Below are 20,863 nucleotides of genomic sequence, written 5' to 3'. Positions count from 1 at the left end.
ATATTCTGGGGCTATCCCGCAACTTTTCATGTAATAAGGTGTGAAGAACGATGGAGATATTTTTAATTCTTAAATTTGTTTGGCTGACAAGGAAAGTTAATGGAAACATGCCATTCCACAAACTGAAATGACACCATGACTGACCTGTAACATACACTGTTACAGATAGTTGCATGTGAGCCCAGCACTTAACTGGAAGCCCATCCTGATTTTCTCATTTTCCATCACTTTGCAAAGTTGTTTCTCCTAATATTCTCAGACACAAATGCTGCGTTTTTCAACTCTGAAGCGTTTGACTATAGCGCACAATCTTACATTTTCAAATATTCCTGACTAGTGTCACTGCTGTCTTGGAGACAAATCGTGCAGGAGATGAAGCATTCCCCTGTGCAAAAGGAAGCGTCGCTGGTGTTTCTGTTTGGGGCGTCAGTGGCCACAGAGCAAAACGTGCCCTTTTCAGCCAACTGCTCAGTGTTTTCTCAATCAAAAGAGGAAGCAAGGTGATGTCGGCAATATAGGGAGGCTTTTGTTTCACCAACACGCCTTGCTTAGGCCAAAGGCAAATCTTGAAATGTAACACTAATTTGTGACGGCAAATGAGTATGAATGACTGTGGGTAATACTTTGGTGCATTGTTGTTCCTCCTGTGGCACCCACTTCCTCATTTTCTCCACTGCAAAACATTCCCAGGGTTTTGCTCTTTATAGGAGATGAAAATTGGTTTTATCATCTGCTCCATTTGCAACATGTTTGCCACCTGACCCTCAGCTGCAACCCCTGCGGTGTCTTCCCAGCTGCGGAAGTTCCTAGTAGCGGTCATGGTTGATTTCCGAGACACCTTGCAACTCACTCAGAGAGATACCAGGCTCCCCGCCCGCGGGGACACGGCCACTGCCCACGGGGACATGGCGACCTCCCACCCTCGGGGACACGGCCACCCCCGCGGGGACACGGCCACCCCCGGGGGGACACGGCCACCTCCCACCCTCGGGGACACGGCCACCCCCGCGGGGACACGGCCACCTCCCTCCCGCGGGGACACGGCCACCTCCCACCCGCGGGGACACGGCCACCTCCCACCCGCGGGGACACGGCCACCTCTCACCCTCGGGGACACGGCCACCTCCCTCGGGGACACGGCCACCTCCCGCCCGCGGGGACACGGCCACCTCCCGCCCGCGGGGCCCCGCGGCGCCCCCCTGTGGCAGCGCGTGGCACAGCGCGTCAGCCCCGTCCGCAGGGCTCGGGGGAGCGGAACGGAACGGGACCGGCCGGGCCGGGGCGGGACACTGCCGGTCCCGGAGGGAGCGTCCTTCCGCCAGCCTGGTTTGGCCCAGTAACCCCCGCCCCCGCGTCTGTCACCTTTCGCGTCTGATGTAGGGCAGCCGTGGCGGACCTGCTGTGCGCAGCGCCGCCTTTGCCGAGGTGCGGAGGGGTTACAGGCTAACGCCGCTGTGGTTCTTAAGGAACGCACGCTGGCCCAGCTGCAGCATTTCAGAGACAGCGATGATCCCTTGCTGGCACAGGAGACACACCACCACCACCACCACGCTGCTGTACTCTGGGGCTACTGTCCCACTGTGTGATGGGATAAATGCTGCAACTATTAATTGCTGCTACATCTTCTGTGATTGCGGAGACATGCAGGCAGAGTGGGCGTCCCTCTCTGGTTCTGTTTGCCCAGAGGAGCCTTCCTGTACTCTCTTTGGAGCTGTCTTTTCTTTCCAGAATTTCTTCAAAATTTGCACATGAATGCTGCTATTTTGTTATGTGTTTGTAGTATCTCGCTGCTCAAGGAACTGCAGCTAGTAACTTCTTCAGGGCAGGCACCATAAAACCCCTTGCATTTCCACCATACGTGGCACAACAGGGACCAGATGTGAACACTCACAGCTTCTAGCTGAGCAAGTACATCAGCTGACAAAGTACATCAGCTGTCTACTAGACAGTAGATATCTGAGGATATCGGCAGTTACAGAGAAGTAACTGAAAAGGTTGTTCCTCTGTTCTGCATAAATGTTTCTTTGAAACGTTTTCCTGCTGAGTTTCTCCAGCGCAAATCCAGTATCATTATTAAATAATCATCAGCATTTTACTCTCCATTCTTGGCAGCCTGAGCTCCAGCTACTGTCAACAACCATCAAGATCAGAGGAGGCCAGAAAAGAGCATTCAGGGATGAAATAGTCAAGAATATTAAAGATAAATCCATGTTGATTATAAATGCCTGTTCAAATGGCTCATTTAGGATCTGAATGCAAAGATGTTTTGTTCTGTAAACAGCCATCAGCACCACCCCACTTGTAGGAAAATGGGATTGCTATAAAATATCTGTCAGCTTTCAGATTTTTATTTGCTATGGAGTTTATCATCATTACTGTAAAACCCAAGCCCTGTGTCAGCAGGTGTCATAGGATAGAGACTTATTGCTACCTCAGCCATGCTCAGCCCTCAGACTGAAACGGTATTTGGACCAGAATTCTCACTTACCTTTCATACAGAAACTTTATCTTCAGGCATTTCCACTGAAATCGGTGAAGCCATTACAGGTATAAAAAAAGCATTCCAAATGAATACAAGTGCTACAACTAGATCTTATAGGATATACGTGAAGGCCCTTCGAAATTAGTAATTATGACGTGAACATAAAAGTCTGCCATGGGCCCTGCTGTTACATGAACTGATCAACAGCAATACCACTCTTCAGTGTTAAGCAATATTCTGCAGGTATGTATGTATGTAGAAATGAGGGGAATTTTTTTTTAACATAAAAATATACTGTATTGATAGTATATAGATGTATTTGTACCAAGGTTTAACAGACTGAACTTCACTTTCAACTATGTATATATCTAAACTGTGTGAATCAGCCATAATATAGTCTGCCACAGTGTAATGTGCAAGGACATTTATTTATCTACTGCTAGAGTACTCCTTTTTATCTGGAGTGTTAACCCACATACACACACGATGCTTTATTTAAATATTTCATCTGCATAGGTCAACTGTGTCAAGTAGCTGCCAAAGAATTTCAAACCCACTTTCCTATTAAAATTACTGTAAGTGTGATAATCTATAAATTCTATTTTTTCATCTTTATAAACAACATGCTGAAGACTACTTGTCAAGAGATTACAACTCAACAACTATTTCCTGGCATAATCCTACACTTAAGAATTTTTAAGTAGCTTTGTACTTTATTGGAGTCTCTCCTGAAACAGTGAATGAAGTCAGAGTCACTCATCATGTTCGCTTCATTACTAATTGATAAACCAGCAGCTTCAGATGATGCCATTCCATTTAAAGAATTGCTGATGATCCCCATTGACTGCATCTGTATTGAAAACAAGAAAAGAAGTACAACTCGTAACTACACATACAACAAATCCTTAAAATACCAGTGCAGAAGTCAACCGAGGCATCACTATGTTGGACTGTTCGACTCCAGATCTTTCACATGCTTACTGAAGATATAGGTGAAGGCTCCTTACATAGAATAACATTGTCGTTTTATTTTAACAGTATCTATACAACCTTTAGACTAGCCTGAAATGAACTGATATATGCAAGAATACTGGGGTATAACTCCATCTGAATTTAACTAGAGGAACCCCTGTTATTTGGCAATCATTATTTCCTCTTGAAGTAATAGAGCAAATCAGTCTTGAGATTTTTTAGTCATTTATTTTAATGAATTTTGTGAAGGAAAGCTTCTAACGTCAGCAGTCATCAGTGCTGTTTAACCTGGTGAACTCTGCAGGCTGTTATCAACTCTCAAAGTAGGAGCTTCACAACAGAACCAAGCTTAGTGTCTTACAGAAAAACACAGCTGCAAAATATTGAAATACACTTGCATTGTTTGCTTAATTTTTTAAATTACATTTCTACCTTGTGCTATGTCCATAGTACAGAGGTGTCAAAACTTCAAAGCTTTCCTTCTTAGTAATTCCTTCAAAGGTGTTTTAGAAAAATAAAATCAGGTAAATATACCAGAAGTGTGTAGCTAGTTTAGAGTTTGATGGCTTGCTTCAGTTACAGAATGAAGCAAACAAAGGTCAAGCTTTGAGGTTGACACCTCTGAACTTCAAGGCCATTTTAACCCAGAACCATGGCTGCACTTGGAAGATGGACTTTCCATTTGTAACTCTGAGTCACCCTAACCAGGGCTGCATTTTAGAACAGGGTAGGATTCCTCTTATTATAGTGATGAGCTGCTCATCATTTTAAAGCTTGTATTCCCCACCTGTGTTCATGAAGCTGAAAGGTGAGCTACTAGCGTAAGATACTAGTTTATTATTCACTTTTTTGTGAAACAGACTCCTTGGCAGTGTAGCCATTTCAGAGAATGGACATACAGCCCTCATTTCTTTAGCCAAAATGACAAATAATTTTAGATATGAATGCACAAGAAATACAAAGATCAGGACTTCTGGCTAGTAGTGAGAAGACAGAAATGGAAATAACAAAAAATTACATCCAATAATTTATATATGATCTGCCAGAATTTGGAACGGAGTTTTGAAATTGTTTTGGGACTGGCATCTAACTTAAGCAATGCCACTGTTGTCTTGAAGAACTTATCCCAGCATAAAATTGTTGCCTTAGGAAGGAGCTCTTTGCAGCAGACAGCAGTGATACTTGAATTATTTAGAATGTAAATCCAAATAAAACTGAAAACAATAATTAAGTATTTGTCACGGTCTATCCACATCTCCTCTACTGCCCTAGAAAAGTCAAGTCATTACTGGCTCATATATGAAGCTGTAAATGGCTCTAGTCTTGGTACTTGTGTCTTTCTTCCATATATTTCAGATATTAATAAAATATTGCTCTACACATATAGGCATATATAATGTCATCTATTTGCCAATCCATAAACTAAGTCACATCCTTTGACTGAAAAATTCCTGTATCTGTAACAAAGTGCAGCGTTGCTGGCTCGAAGCCTCTGTTGGCATTAAGGCTATAGCCCAAGTGAGAGCAGACGTTGCCCCTTTTCCCCGCCAAGTCACTCACATCACATGACTGGTATAAATAAAAGCTACATTGAAAATCTTGCCTTTTCTGTTACTTTCTCAACTCCAGTCTTCAGCTCATGTACCATATTGCTGATTTGCTTAGCTTTGCTAAGGCTGTCATCAGGCAGCTCTTGATGGTGCTCAATATGCTGGTTAAAGTGGGAAAGGGGTTCTTTCCAGGCTTGCAAAAGTTTCAGTATCAAGTGAGTCAGTTCTTCTCTCTTATAAATTAAAATAGTAAAGAGTTTCTCTGTTAGTTTGCAGCAGGTCATATGAACACTGTCTTACTGTGAAATCTCAGTGGGATTAAGATTTAAATCTGCAATTCAGTATTTTTCAAATATTCAGAACTTAAGGGCCACTCTGTCTCTGGTTGTTTGCTTAAATATAAGCAACACCCAAAAGTTGTATTTGTCTTGTTTTCAGCTTTCTTAGGCTCCTAAGCTCTGTAATACCTAAAACTATGGAGAACAGCATTAGCAAAATGATAGCATTCCTGTCAAATGTACTTGTTATTGAAAAAGTTTTCAGGAACTCTTAGATGTCTCAAAAGCCCAAGAAGCCTCATCTAGACATCTCTGTTTGCTGGTATGGAAGTGCAGGGGTTTCCTCACACCTGCCGTGGTTATGGCCGTGTTGGGAAGAGGTTCACTGCAGGCGTACTTCCCAGAAGGTGCCCGGTGCTCAGGACGGTTGTTTCTCTAACAGAAACTCAATGGCCGTAAGACCTCTCTTGCAATGTATGTTCAGAAATACAGTTGACTGGTTAAAGCTTTCTAAAGCCAGCAGGGCCTCATTTCCCATGCCCTTTCTACGCATCTTGGGGCAATCTCCTCACTCCCATCACAACCAAGAGCAAAACGTTAACATTTGTCGCTGCCTGTCTCCTCCTAGAGGCAAAAGTTTCTCCTGCTGCTGTATCCTCGACTTTACAATATGCTTTTTCTCTGTCTGAAGAAACCCTTTTTGCCCTTCTCTAAATTAATAACGATTTTTTTCTCTTTGCCATTACATCTGTCTAAAACAATTTGCTGTTCTTTTCCTCTTGCCTAACTACTGATTCAGAGATAACGACTGTTATTTCTTTCTCCTGATTGCTTTTTGTACTTTGCAGTGACACTGATTAATTTATCTGTCACGTGCCCAGTTTTCTAACTTGCTGTTCCACAGACACTGCCACAACAAAATCAAAAGGATGTCTATCTGTCAGCCATTTGGACAAAGTACTGCTGCGATACCTCTGTTATAACTAATAAATATGATCTAAACATATGGAACCATATACAGCTTTTTTTAACAGAACTAATGATTTATATGCAACACCTCTGTGATGTGCACCTGTTTGGAGTCAAAACTTAGCAGCTTCTTCAATCCAAACTGTTGGTGAAGCAACGGAGGCAGAAAAACCTCTCTGCCTATCTCCAGCCCCACTGGGGTGGGGGATCACCACAGCGCGATGGGTGAGACTTTTGGGGGCTCTGACGGGACGAGGGGTATTTTCCCCTTTCTTCAGGGGGGAGCAAGGAGGCGGTGTGACCCGAGGGGCCCTCTCCCAGTCCCCCAACCCCAAGGGGGGTCCGCGGTGCCCCCCACCCGCCCCGTCTCCGCCCTCCGCCGCCGTCCAGCCTTACCGGGATTTTTTGGGCGTATTCTTTGCCGTTGGGGGTCAGCATCCCCGACGTGTGGCACTTCCGAAAGGGCTTCCCCAGCTCGTTGTCACGGGGAGGAAAGTGCTTTTCCTATGGCGGAAGAAAACCTAAAGAAACACTGAGAGCACCCCCTCGCCCCGGCGGCAGCCTCTCCCAAGGCGGCGGGAGCCCGGCCCGGCACTCACCAGCTCGGCGTAGAGCGCCGTGGAGAGGCTGTGGATCCTGCCCGAGTGCCGGATGACCCGGTCGAAGAGATCGGCCACGCTCAGGAGGCGGCAGCCGGCGTCCCCCGGGGCGCAGACCAGCAGCCACAGCAGCGCCAGCGCCGCGGCGGCACCTGCGAAGAGCCCGGCGGCGTCGGGGGGCGCGGGACGTCGGGGGGCGCGGGACGTCGGGGGGGGCCGCCCGGCCCGACCCGGTCCTCTCTGCTCTGCTCCGCTCCCCTCCGCCCCGCCTCGCTCCGCCCGCCGCCCTCACCTGCTCGCCCCGCCGCCCGGGTGAGGGCCATGGCGCCGCGGAGCTCGCTGCCCGGCGTGGAGCGACTGGGACCGGCCGGCGCCGGCGTTGCTCCCGCGTCCCCTATATATGCCGGGTGGGGATGTGCGCGGCGCGGGGGGGATCTCCTGGTCATGACGGGTCCCTCCCTGACGTGCGCAGCCCGCGGCCACCGTAAGCAAGCCGCCCAGAGCGGGGCTCCCGGCTCGGCGGGCGGGCGGGAGTCCCCTCACACAGACGGGGCCAGTCCTCCCCCGCCCCCGGCAGCCCACAGGACCCGGCAGAAATTGGTCTCCCGGGCTCTGTGATCTGCCGGGCTCTGTGGTGGGGCTGCTACAGACCCGCGCAGCGCCCGTCCGCCGTGGGACCGGGGCTGCCCCGGTGTCGGTGTCACAGCCGACCCCCGTGGGCAGAGGCGGGCGGCTCCTGCGCCCGCACAGAAGTGGCGTGGCCAGGTCTATACCAGCATGTCCACGGCCATCGAGGGGGTAAAGGTGTGAGAATTGAGAACAGGCGAATAAACTGGGGGGTTTATACAAGGACAGCAATGGGCAACATGAGGGGTAGAAGACTGGCCTGATGACATTAATCTCTTAACCATCTCTTCAAATCACACAGTTAAGATCAGATCTGCTTTCCCTGCTCCCTTGCAGGTGGTCAGAGGTAAGACCACTGACAGTGTGATAGCTGGTGACTGCATGCTTGGTGGTGCAAGCATGCCTGAAGACAGTTGGTGATGCCCCATATGGCTAAAAGATTAAGGGAGTAACATGGCAAAGCATGGCAGATCAGGATCCCCAAAGGGCTGCAAGTCCGAATGAACTCGGTTGCTGTCCTCAGTTTCTTGGTGTGAGATCCTGAGCAACCCTGCAAGACGTATAAGGAAAGTTGAGATGTTTGTCATGAGGCTCATGACTGCTGACATTTAGATTTCCTTTCACCCAAAGGAAGGTTGAAAAGATAGCACATGAGAATGAATATTCAAATGTCTTTCTCAGACAATCTACATTGCCTTCATTCATACAGACATCTCAAATGAAGGTTATTTCTCTCTGAGAGCCACCCACAAATCTTGTGTCCTTCCAGGGAACTTGTCTTGCCATGATGTGCACTGAGCTAGCTAGATTTGATTTAGTTAAATGAGTGCAATTTCCAAAAATAAGTTACTTTTTTCTTAACAGAGTTGGATCAATATAAGCAAATACTAGAAATCTCACTACTGGGCTAGTCCACACGCTCCTCAGGCTCTACCAGCAATGCAGCTTAGACAGCCCTTCAAACCAATACATCTCTGAACCCAACAGACCAAACTCACTTCTCTAAAATTCCCCAAAGTCACTTCTGAAGTTCGATAGCATGATGCATCCATAAGACACTTTTTATCCCTCATTTTTTTGAATTTCTAAAATTAGTTTTAAAAGCAGTTCATTAAGATATGCTTAAAGATCTACGCTATTTAGCAGAGGTTGTTCTCATTCTCTTACCTCTTACTGTTTTATCTCTAATGAATAAAACAATGCAGTTAATTTCAGTGGTTAGAGCTGCTGAGCCAGTTCTTAATGGGGATCATACAGGAAGCCTTGGCAATAGCTCCGAGCTCGTTGGTAGCTGATAAAATACTGCTGGCTTGTGGTCCAACTGAAGGCTTGGAATATTAGTATTGTTTCTGATAACTATCAGAAAATGAGCAATCATGCGTATGACAGGATCTGACAAACACTGGTAGCGTGCATATGGGAAGCACATAGATCGGTAACTTATTTTTATGGGCCAATAGCCATTTTCTTTTGGTTTTCACATGTCTTGGAGAAATCCTGACTAATACAAATCTTATCCTAGAAAAGGCTCCTTAAAATGTTAAGACAATTTTTGAGTTATGAAGGAGCTGTGAACTTGTGCTATGTAAAATGACTTACATGGCAAAAAATGCAGTGCAACTTAGAGGAAAAAATCCACAGTAAAAGATGAAGTTTTATTTAAGGTTCCAGTTTCTAAAACGAATGGTATTTTCTTAACCAGTGATATATTAATGTTAAAATAACTGTTTTTCCTGGTTCTTCACTGATATTTTAAGTTTGTAGATGACACCAAACCAGAAGAAGTCACTAGCATTTTAGAATATAACATGATCTTGAAAATTAGAGAAATGGCCTGAAGAAAGTAGGGTACAGTTCAGCAAAGAAAAATGCGAAGTACTATACTTACACAGGAACTTAGACTGCCTAAATACAGAACGAGGCAGCAGTTGCACAGAAGCGGATTACAACTTGTAAGAAATAGCAAGCTGTACCTAAGTCAGAAGTATCTTACTGTTGCTTTGCATTGTTTATGTAGTCATTTGTTTTGCAATCTGGGGTTTGTACTTTGAAGAAGAGTTAGAATCATAGAATCATAGAATGGTTTGGGTTGGAAGGGACCTCAAAGACCATCTAGTTCCAACCCCCCTGCCATGGGCAGGGACACCCTCCACTAGACCACGTTGCCCAAAGCCCCATCCAACCTGGCCTTGAACACTTCCAGGGATGGGGCATCCACAGCTTCTCTGGGCAACCTCTTCCAGTGCCTCACCACCCTCACAGTCAAGAATTTCTTTCTAACATCGAATCTAAATCGACCCCCCTTCAGTTTAAACCCATTACCCCTTGTCCTGTCACTACACTCCCTGATAAACAGTCCCTCTCCATCTTTCCTGTAGGCCCCTTCAGGTACTGGTAAGCTGCAATTAGATCTCCCCTGAGCCTTCTTTTCTCCAGGCTGAACAACCCCAACTCTCTCAGCCTGTCCTCATAGGAGAGGTGCTCCAGCCCTCTGATCAGCTTCATGGCCCTCCTCTGGACTCACTCCAACAGCTCCATGTCTCTCTTGTACTGGGGCCCCCAGAGCTGGATGCAGTACTCCGGGTGGGGTCTCACAAGAGCAGAGTAGAGGGGCAGGATCACCTCCCTTGACCTGCTGGTCACGCTGCTTTTGATGCAGCCCAGGATGTGGCTGGCTTTCTGGGCTGCAAGCGCACACTGCCGGCTCATGTTGAGCTTAGAGTTCTTCTGCTATACCTTGCGTTTTTAACGCCTCCGCTAGAATAGTGTGTTCAGTGTTGGACATCCCATTTCAAGAGACATATGAGCCAGATGGAGAACCCGGAGGAGAAAAGCAAGAATGATCAAAGGTTAACCCCCCCCCTCCCTCCATGTCTTACAAGGAAAGACTGAAGGAAGTGGGGTTGTTTACTCTAGCAGGGAAAGACAAGGCAAGGATACAATTTTCAAGATGTGCAGAAGAGGAAGGGAATCAATTATTCACCACATTCATTATGGATACAAGATATAATGGGATTAAACTGCAATAAGGGAAATTTAAATTAGACATTAGAAAGAACCTCTTAATGGTTAGGAGAGTTAAAGACTGGAACAGATTGCTCTGGGACACCATGAAATCTCCATCATTATCTAACCTTTCTTATAAACTTTCAAACAGTTTTCAGACAGTCAGCAGTGGTGTTCATCCTGCCGTGGGCAGGAAGGTGAGTGGGCAACATCAGACCTCTCCTCCTTCCAGCCTGCTGAAGTTTTATAGTGCAAGACCAACTGGAGTTCATTATGTATTCAAAACCACTCCTAAATTTACATCATGAAGGCGTAAAAGCTGAAATGAAAATGTTGGTTTCAAACAAACATTTTCCATTATTGATTTACCCTTTTCTTATGGCGACAGGCACATTTTACGGCATGAGAAGGGGCAAGTCACATGCTTTTGCTCTGAAAGTTAATAATACGAGCTCTTGAATAAAACAATATGAAAACTATGTAATCTGGATCTTAGAAGTGAAATGAAAAAAGAGCTGACTACCCACTTGAAGGCGTTGGCCATTTTTGGAAGGCTGGATCACAGACCCATGGTTTTTCCTAGTTCTGTAAAGAAAAAGGCATACTTCTGCTTTTATCACTTCATGTAGAAGTGTTTTCTCACTTCTAACTTTTCTGTTCTTCTTTCTCTCCTCTCTTGAAAAAAGCTTTGTCCAATTCAGTGTCTCCCAACCTGCAGTTATACATTAATCACTGGATTTGGACTGTTCTTGATTGTTGCAGCCTTGAAAATCCAAAGACATAGGCAATACAAGGTAAGTAATAACAGATCGTATTTTATATAGCTGGAAAAAATGAAAACAAGCTTTTGGGCAAACATGACCTTTCTCTGAGTGAATCTGAAAAAAATTGTCTGTTTGTCCAACTATCCATTTCTTTAAAAATTAATTGTTATCAAACCTTGTCTTGCTCTTGGTTGTATATTTCTTGCCTTTATATCTTTCTTTTACTCCTTCCTCTCACCCTTTCTTCACAGTATAAATAATCTTTAGTCCCCTCATCTTGATTCCATTTGTCTCTCTGGGCAAAATCCTTCCCCACCCTCCATCACTTTTAATAACTCTTCACTCACTGAAAATTTGTTTACATTCACCAAATAGATCTCTTTCCCTTTTATGATCTTTTCAGTCATGTTTCCCTGTTGTGATCTTCACTGAATCTTCTTTTGTTTATGCCTATAATGACATTTTATAATCGAAGCTCTCCATTGTCATCTCCTATAAAGTCTCCTGCTTTTCTTGTCCTCTCTTGGTTTCTACAACTATGCCCTTCACTGTTTCTACTGCTGCTTCTCTTATTTCTTACATGGACAACCCTCCTCATCTCTTCTCCAGGTTTATGTCAAGGCTTTACAGGAGTTTGTCTTGCATTTTACAGTCTCATCAGCAAAAGCAAAAATTCAGCTACGGCTTCTTCCTGTCACTTGGAGTGTGCCTTCCTGCTCCATATTGGTTTCCTTATGTCCAAAAGAAATCTCAGCTTGCCTCTTCAACATGTGCTTTTGGGTGCTTAGCTTTCAGTTCAAACATAAAACAACTAAAGGAAAGCACAGCTCCTTCCCCCCCCCTCATATAAAAAACATTTTATTTTTATTCTCTGTGCATCTCAGAGTGCTTGAACTAGAGATATGCATGTGTTTGGTATGTATGCTGATGAGTTCTTGATCCATGGCATTCCAGAAAAGGAGTTTGATTGAAGACTAGCCTGGGCTGCCAGAGCTGCTTTCTGCATTTGTCATGTTAATTTGGGGAAGATGGTTCAACAGAATGAAGTGTAGCACCCTCAGCTCTCCTTCCACAAATCCCATCTTGTTCTCTTCTGCACTGTCTTGCTTATGGCCTTACTCTGACCCAAGGAATAACGTCCTTAAAAGATCTGATCCTCCTTTCAGCACTCTGGAAAATGAGGCATCGAAATAAGAATTTTTCCTGTGGAGGATGAGGCCTTTATGGGACAAACTTCTAGAGGAAAGGACTTTGTCATCCTTCATTTGCAAAATACTAAAGAGAAATGTGTGTTCAGAGCATGCAGTGCGATTCTCTTCCAGTCGTTCAGGACAGGATTTCTCCCCTCCAATTTTAGGCATCTACACTTTAGAAATGGGCACCTTCTGAGGTTCATCTGGAGATAGGTGTCCATCACTAATCTCTGGTGGTGCTTGGTTTTGCCTGTTGATTACCAGAGGAGCTTAGGGTCATGACTATAAACTAAGTTAGGCCAGTGGAATCTCATTTTCTGTTTGCACATGTAGACCGGGAACTGGTGGAGCATGTGCTTGACACACCAAGTGGAGCAGGAATGCTGCTTCTCTTGCTACTCCTCTCCTGGACAACCTGTTAGACATGTTGCATGTTTGCCTCCTCCAGGACTACAAAGATTATCCTTAGCAGCCAGGAAAACATCCTCCTTACTATTTGTGATAGTGATGGTAGTACACAAGTAGGGAGAAACATGGTTTTGAAATATCTGCTCTATTCCAACTCTCTGGAGAAGATTGCCACAACTGTATCCTGGGCTGCGTCAAAAGAAGTGTGGCCAGCAGGTCCAGGGAAGTGACTCTGCCCCTCTACTGCGCTCTGGTGCGCTCTGGTGAGACCCCACCTGGAGTACTGCGTCCAGCTCTGGGGTCTCCAGTACAAGAAGGACATGGAGCTGTTGATGCGAGTCTAGAGGAGGCCTACAAAAATGGTCAGAGAGCTGGAGCACCTCTCCTATGAAGACAGGCTGAGAGGGTTGGGATTGTTCAGCCTGGAGAAGAGAAGGCTCCGGGAAGACCTTATAGCAGCCTTCCAGTACCTGAAGGGGGCTTGTAAGAAAGATGGGGACAGACTTTTTAGCAGGGTCTGTAGCGATAGGAGAAGGGGTAGATTTAGACTAGAAGAAATTTTTTACAGTAAGGGTGGTGAGACACTGGAACAGAGAGGTTGTGGATGCCCCCTCCCTGGAAACATTCAAGGTCATGTTGGACAGGGCTCTGAGCAATCTGATCTAGTTGAAGGTGTCCCTGCCCATGGCAGGGGGGTTGGAACTAGATGACCTTTAAGGGTCCCTTCCAACCCAAACTATTCCATGATTCTATGATTAATTCCTTAGCTGATCTGCTGACTACTCATCAGAATGAACTGCTGTGCTATTTTAGGGAAGGACTGTATGCACTTAAAGATCAAGTAAAACTGAAGATAAAAACCCAGTTATAAATTCAGGTACTTTAAGTTGTGGAGCCCTTCATCATACATCCTGCTAAAGAGGTAGAATCAATTGTGTAAGGATGGATTGGGGTCTATGTGGAGTGTCTGAGCAAAAATTTGCCACGTTAAAGAGATATTACTGTAAATCAATGGTTTCCACCATACTAAGCATCACACAAGTCAAGTGGGAAAATCAATGTCTCAATGTTTTATTTATGAAGCTATGTTTCTTTTGGATATTGTTTCAATTTATTTTTTGAGAGGAGAACATTTCTATTCTCATCTCTGTTGACTTCAGTGGGATTGCTTATACGTGTGCATTTAGTTCTACCTGATAAAAGATTTACTTAATCATAATGATTTGGAGGGACTGATCCAATCACAGGGAAAGGTAGGTTCTATGAAAACTCTGATCTTCCCTGAAACTTGAAAGGGTAATATGTCCTTTCAGGTCGTGACTTTGAATTTTAGATCCTTTTCTACACAAACTTTTGTTTGTGAAATTTAACTATTTCAAATTTAAGTTGTATATTTTATATTAGATTTTGTATATGTCAATTTTACAACACGTCAGTGTGGCCCGGAGAAGCAAACTACTGAATTTGAACATGAAAGTTAGAATCTATAATTAAAATATTTAATATTATTTAGACAATGAAACATTAGGAGAATATAAGCTCTGCACTCTGGGATGTACAATTCCATTGAAGAATGAACTTGTAAAATATTTCTAAAATATAAAAATGGAAGAATATAAAAAAAGATTTTTAAAAGAGAAAGGTGTGATTGAATCCTACTATTTGAATATTTACAAATTATTTTATTGCCTAAAAAAAGAGAGATGGATGAGATGTCACATTTAACAGCTACGGATTTTGTGAAGTGGAACTTGATTTTCCTCTAAACCGCTATAAAAGAAGCCAGTCTTCTCAAAAAAAGCCACACTCTAACTATAGAGGTGCATCGCCGTCCTTTTTACTCCTTACAGTGTCCATATAGGATAGTCTGTACAGTACCTCTGATGTGCTATAACAATACTAAATATTTCAAGCTTAGCCATGTTTCTTCCAATATAATCCTATGCCAGCAGGATCAGCAGTAGCATAATAAAGAGATGTGTTAAATCTTACAGGAGACAGACTCCTATTTGGAGCAACCTTTTTTGAACATAAAGATAAAATTATGCATTTAATGTTTGTAAGTGCCTCAAGCAAAAATGCATTCTTTGGCTCATGATCAAAATTATTTGGAGATAAATTTCAGGCAAGGTCATTACCCCAAATCTGAGATTTTTAAGTAAATATAGATATCTTCATCGTGCACTGGAGGCAATCTCAAGGTGATACCCTAGTGCCACTGAAATCTGTAGTTGGCTTTGGCTGACTGTCATAAACACTGGGGTAGACCATCACGCTGGCATGGCTCAATTAACTTTGATGAATTCACTTTTGGTTCACACCAGTGTCACAGAGACCAGGTTCAGGTCCTGAGTCTGTATTACTGATAAGCACGCACAGTTGAAAATGAACTGTAACCCCCGGGGTTAGTTCTGTAATACCCATCTGGAAAAAATACATGGTATGTCCTCTGTTTAGGGTATCAGATTATTTAGAGCATTTAGTGAAGTAGGGAAGAAGACACTAGCATTACGCTATGCACATTTTGGGTTTTTTTCAGGACTGTCCACAAATTTGAAGTGATGCTTCATTTAAATTGTGACTTCCCATCTGTCACCATATTGAAATCATCGTTGTAGAAGAGAAGCATGTCAGAGGTACCAAAGGTCCAAGTTTTTTATGAGTGTAGAATGGACATAAGTTAACTACAGTTCATTTAACATCTGGCTAGTGTCAGGTGTTGCCAAGCTGTGTCTTCCCCCCTGGCATAATAATATTTTACAGCATAGAATAGTTGGCAAGATCTCAAGCTTTGCTCTTTTATAGCAGGACTCATGGGCAAAATGACATAAATATACGAGTCCTCCATTTTGTGAAATACTTTGCAATTTCTGCTATACTCTTTTCATATTCTCAAATATTATAAATAAATTTATTATTATAAAATGCTCCTTACTGCAGTTGAAAATGCTAAGTATGCTACGGAATCTTCATTCTCACTCCTCGTGCACATAAGCATTATAGGCTTTAATGACATGACCGAATGTTTGTTGTTTTTTCTTCACATGGTTTCTGCTTGGTTTAGTATACTGTAATCAGCTGAATAAGCAGCTATTGAGTTTTGTTTTTCTCTTGTTGCTCACTGTGTGCTCCCATGCCTTATTCACAGCACACTGTTCAAAACCATTCTGAATACATAATAATTTTCCTCCTTGATTCTCTCTATTGCTCTTGAATATCTGTCTGTTCACAAGCATTAATTGATTTATTATCCCAGCATACTCCTGAGGTGAGGGGATGTTATCATACCCGTTTTCCAGATAAGTGAAGAGGCACAGTGAAATTACATACTCATTTGGATAGTCAATTTGCAATGTAAAAGATATGAGGAATAGCCTCACATCAGATTATGAAAAACTTCATATATAAGTACTACCTTTACTGAATTCAGATATAAAAATCTTTTGTTTAGGTCCCAGCTCTGCTATTCTCAAGACACTTTTATCCCCCCCTACCATAGGGGAAAAAATACGTAGTTTCACCCAGCTCTGCTTGGAACCTTGAGGTCTGTTTTCAAACTTTTTTCTTTTAGGGTAAGAAATTGATAGCAGTGGTAAGTTGTCACTCATTTGTGAGGAAAGGGTAAAGATATTTGCTGACACTAAGGTGACTGTAGGTAAGTGAGACCTGGGAACATTTTGTTCCATCTCAAACTGTAAAGGGGCTGTGCTGTAGTCAGATACAACTGATCTCCATTTACATCTTGTTTCTTTGGTACCGAGACGCCAACACACGGTAAGTATTCCCTTCACCAAATACGCTTAGTATTTAGATTTTTTCCCCAGTTCTCCCTTGCCTTCTTGTTTTGAGATATCTGTTTAGCCCCTTGCATCCTTTCTTCCTACCTCTTCTAGCAGTCTTTGTCCACAAACTTAGCTTCTAGTTATCCTGTCTGCCCTATAACCTGTCTTCATTAAACCCTAATGTTCATTTCCTTGCTTGCACCAAAATTTTTGCCCCGTTCTATTTGCCTTCTCACAAGTCAGGCCTGCAGCTTGATAGGACATACCTGAAGCTTGGTAGGACAAATTCAGGTCCTCCTTTCCTCCACCTGTGCTTCCCAAACTGCTCTATGCAGGACTAGTCCGTATCCTCTCTGTATTTGAATTGGGCAAATTCCTCTTCCAGGGTTTCAGAGCACAGCATGGAAGCAGAGGCAATGCAGAAGAGATGTTGCATATTCTGAATTCAAGTGTCATAGCCAAGATCTTTAATGCCCTAGTAGCTTAGAGCTGCATCATCTCTAATGGAGGATGCTGAGTGGAGGCGGGATTGCTTGGAAAGTTTGCAGCTAATACCGAGAAGGTTATATTGCATGTATACAGTGTTTTCCAAAGGGTTACAGTTTGACCATGTGAGAGCTGATTTGCACAAGAATAAAAAATACCTATCCCAGATAGGAAAACAACTCCTGATACCATGTGTCCAATCTCTTCTTTGAAAGTGGGGTTGAAAGGAGAGTACTGGAATTTTATAAAGCAAATGTTGCCTGCTCTTTTTGGAACATAAACAAAACAATCTTTTTCCCTCCTCTCTTTTTTTTTTTTTTGGAAACAGCCCCCATGATTCAGGCTGAAGTCTTTCAGAAAATCAATAAACGTTCACTAGATCCTGAATTTTTTGTAATTTCAATCTAAAAAAGCAAGGCTTGGGAAATTATAAGGAATCGGGAACGAGGAAAATACGCAACCTCCTTTGTGATAGGCACTGTTATCAGCCTGGATTACAATGAGAAATAACAGAAAAACATGAGAAGTCATTTTTAATATGTAGTTCCCTAATCATCTTTGAAGGTTGTGTGTCCAAGACGCTCTTCAGTTGTGACACCTTCCCTGCTTTTCCTTTGTTTAAGGGAGGGTGGCTGAGGATTTTCTGTGCTGCTTCCATGGGTGGTATTTTCTCATTTAGCCCCACTAAGATGCCAGTATGTGAGCCAGTGAGTGTGGGTGGAGTGGAAACAAGGTGCAGAAACTATTTCTTCTCTCCAGTTCTCCAATTCGTTGATTCCGAGTAGGAATGCAAGAGAGCTAGCAGGCAGCTGGCCCTATTATACCTGCAGAATGAAAACCAAGGAGAAAAGTGACGACTTTTTTTTTATCTTTTCCTGAACATGGGTAGACTAGTTAGGAGTTCATACCTCCATATGGGACAGGAAGTTTTTCCTATTTTCCTTGACAAATGTTTTTCCTGGATTTGCACTATTGCTAAGACTCCCTGCTCTGAAGCTTACAGGACACCTGTGTAGGACAGCTTATAGCTGTCCCGTACGTGACTTCTGCTGAACAAATTCTGCTCCCTTAACTCAAAGGCTTTTCCAGCCCCTGCTCACCACACCAGCAGTGCTCAGGGGCCAGGGGAGCCGGAGAACCAGCTCTATTTCTCATAGGAAGTACTAACAGTATGCACTATCCCACTTAGGGGTTAGGAGGTGTTTTTCAATTCCATTGTTCGATGGAAGAAATACTGAGTGGAAAAGTGACTTATCCAAGGTGGTGCAAGGAGTTTTCCTGGCTAGGAATAAAATCCTTGCCTTTCGGTTCCTGTGCTCCAACCTCAGGAATCCTTCCCTGAACAGACTGGGTGCTCCTTGGTGAGGCAGGACTGGTGCACATGCTTCTGACATTTATGTTCTGGCATCTGTAGGAAGTTCCAAATTATACTCTTGTAGCTTTTTAATAAATATTGTATAAAGTGACAAATTATTCAGAATCAGAAAAGAAAAATTGCTCCCTCTTGTTCTCTTAATGTTGTTTTTCTAGAGGTTTTTTTGTGCGTTTCCAAATCACTGACTTGTACTTCCATTTGTGTTTACATGCTTATGGGCTTTATTCTTCTGTCATTCCCTGACCGCAGCCATGTGACAGCATAACGATAGTGAGAAAGCCTGCAGGTTTCCTTACCAAACTGCTGCAAACCATTTAATAGATTGGAATAAGTGGTTAACCTTCCACTTTCTTATGTAAGATGAACATAGATTATTTATAGAGGCTGCTGTCTCTAAATTTGTTTACTGTCACATGGACTGGGTGCCTGTCTTTCACGTGTCTCTGTCAAAACTCCTTGGAAAAAATCAACCTACCACCAAATGCTAAGAACCCACTGGTCTTGTTGTGTGTTGTAGTTGACAAGGATGAAAAATGACATACTTATAATAAAAGAAATTGGAATGAGTAGTTGTGTATATATGTATAATTATCATGCTCATATGTTTACATCTAACTCATGCCAAAGGAAATCATTAAATGCCAAATTACTGTAATGTAACTTTAGGCTTCATTTCAGCATTTTCTAATAATCCTTTGAGTTCTGAGGACAGGAGTTATTTAAAGTGGGTGGCTAGAACATCCTTCCAAAAGGGAGAAGCAGTCATGAAAGTTAAAATTTGCTTTCTCCTGTGTATCTCCTATAACTGACCTTTGTGTGAAAGAAGTGCAGAGAAGTAAAAATCCTCCTATCCTGAACCAAGCATAACCAGGCAGGAGTACAAGATCCTTCCAGTCTGCTCTTCTCATCTTCTCGTATTTCTGAGAGAAGGAGTAACCATCTTTACTACACTCCATACTGGAACCATAGGATCTGTGCAACTGCAGAGTTCTTCTGGACTGCGCTGAGGGGACCAGGTGTGTCACTTGTCAAGATCTCCACGGCTCTTGGGAGCATCCCTTCTTGCTCCAGCCGAGCCCAGGATGCAAAGGGAGCAGGAGGCCAAGCGCTGCTCTTCCTTGTCCACTGACCATCATCTGGTGCTCCTCATGCTCCATCGGCCCTACAGCCCTGTGCATATTGATGTGCCTGGTCCTGCCAGGAGCCAGTGCTATTGAATGACAGAGTTTAAATCACAAATGATGGGAAGAGTTCTCACCCAGAAAATGTTTCTGAAAATGCCTGCTGACGTCCCCAATTTGTATACCAGACACCCTATCACTTCTTAGTCCATATCTGTTGCCAGGGATGAGTCATTCCAGATGCAAGTAGGAAGGGTAGAGACTGTCAGAAGAAAGGGGAATTGCAGCTTTGAGCAGTCCAAAGCTATGTGCAACACTGGCATGCAGAAGACTTTTCCTCCTCCTGACTCCTCTCTCATCAACCTGACTACAAGATGGAATAGATGGAAGAATGACGTGAGCAGAGACAAAGTGACCTGCTTATGGTGCTTATGACCAGCATAATGGTTTGTGTTTCTGATTAATTCCATGATGTTATAAGACTCAAAGCCTATCTGGTCTTGCAGTGTTGTGTGGCACACTATCTGACCACTCCACTCAGCCACATCTCCTTCTGAGGGGTTCATAAGTCTGTCTAAGGTGTAGGTGACTGGCTGTTCAGTAGCCTTAAGGCATGTCTGAGTAACACCCAACTCTTTTCTTATTGGGTGTCCAACATGGTAAAGTATATAGTGTTGAAAGAAGGAAAAAAGTGGAAAAAATGGTCTGGAAATAAATTGGCTCAGGCTAAGCGAAAATCTGAGAAGGAAAAAGTAAACACTGTTAACAAGAAACATGAGCCCAGCTGGAAGGAACTAATGGACTTTTATGCAAAAATGGCTCTGATTGCTTTTCTCTGCAATGACGGAGGAAAATGTGAAGCCTGGAAGGAATAGGAGAAATAGGAGGGAAAGCCATTCTGAGGGCTAGCTACCCTGGTGAAAGGAGGATGGTCCTGGGGGTGTGGGGGGGAGATGTTCAGCATTTCAAGCTCGCTGCACAGACTGGTCTGTCACTCAGCGAGTGAGCAAAGTTTTCCTCAACTCTGAGACAGGCCAGAGAAAGCTTTGTGTTCCCATCCTTTCTGATTTACATTTCTCATTTCCTTGATAAGTGGACTGTTAATAATGTTGTGGTGGTTTTTTTTGTTTTGGGTTTGTTGTGTTTTTTTTTTTTTTTTTAAATCTCAGCTGAAAATAATTTTATTGGAAGAAAAAAAGAGAAGAAAACCCAAAACTATACTTTTCTCATCATTGTCCAATGGATGCGTTG

The 20,863-nt window shown here is 43.5% G+C and overlaps 1 protein-coding gene across 1 annotated transcript; it reads right to left on the bottom strand.

Annotated features, from left to right (window-relative positions):
- Positions 1-3,137: 3,137 nt before the first annotated feature.
- Positions 3,138-7,173, bottom strand: LOC129201015 (prolactin-like). Its single transcript, XM_054812242.1, has 5 exons — positions 7,143-7,173; positions 6,851-7,002; positions 6,648-6,755; positions 5,058-5,237; positions 3,138-3,332 (listed from the first exon to the last, which is right to left on the bottom strand). The coding sequence occupies exons 1-5, from the start codon at positions 7,171-7,173 to the stop codon at positions 3,138-3,140; spliced, it is 666 nt and encodes a 221-aa protein (XP_054668217.1).
- Between the last annotated feature and the right edge of the window lie 13,690 nt (positions 7,174-20,863).

Source organism: Grus americana, chromosome 1 (assembly GCF_028858705.1).
Source record: "Grus americana isolate bGruAme1 chromosome 1, bGruAme1.mat, whole genome shotgun sequence".
NCBI classification, from domain to species: Eukaryota; Metazoa; Chordata; class Aves; order Gruiformes; family Gruidae; genus Grus; species Grus americana.
This window is presented reverse-complemented; position numbering and strand designations above follow the sequence as displayed.

What these genes read in the sequence shown, in the direction of transcription:
- LOC129201015 (XM_054812242.1), bottom strand. Translation starts at nt 7,173, where the DNA reads ATGGCCCTCACCCGGGCGGCGGGGCGAGCAG. An exon ending in CGGCGCTCTACGCCGAGCTG is followed by an intron (nt 6,756 to 6,850) that starts GTGAGTGCCGGG and finishes CTTCCGCCATAG; the next exon opens with GAAAAGCACTTTCCTCCCCG. An exon ending in AATACGCCCAAAAAATCCCG is followed by an intron (nt 5,238 to 6,647) that starts GTAAGGCTGGAC and finishes TTAATTTATAAG; the next exon opens with AGAGAAGAACTGACTCACTT.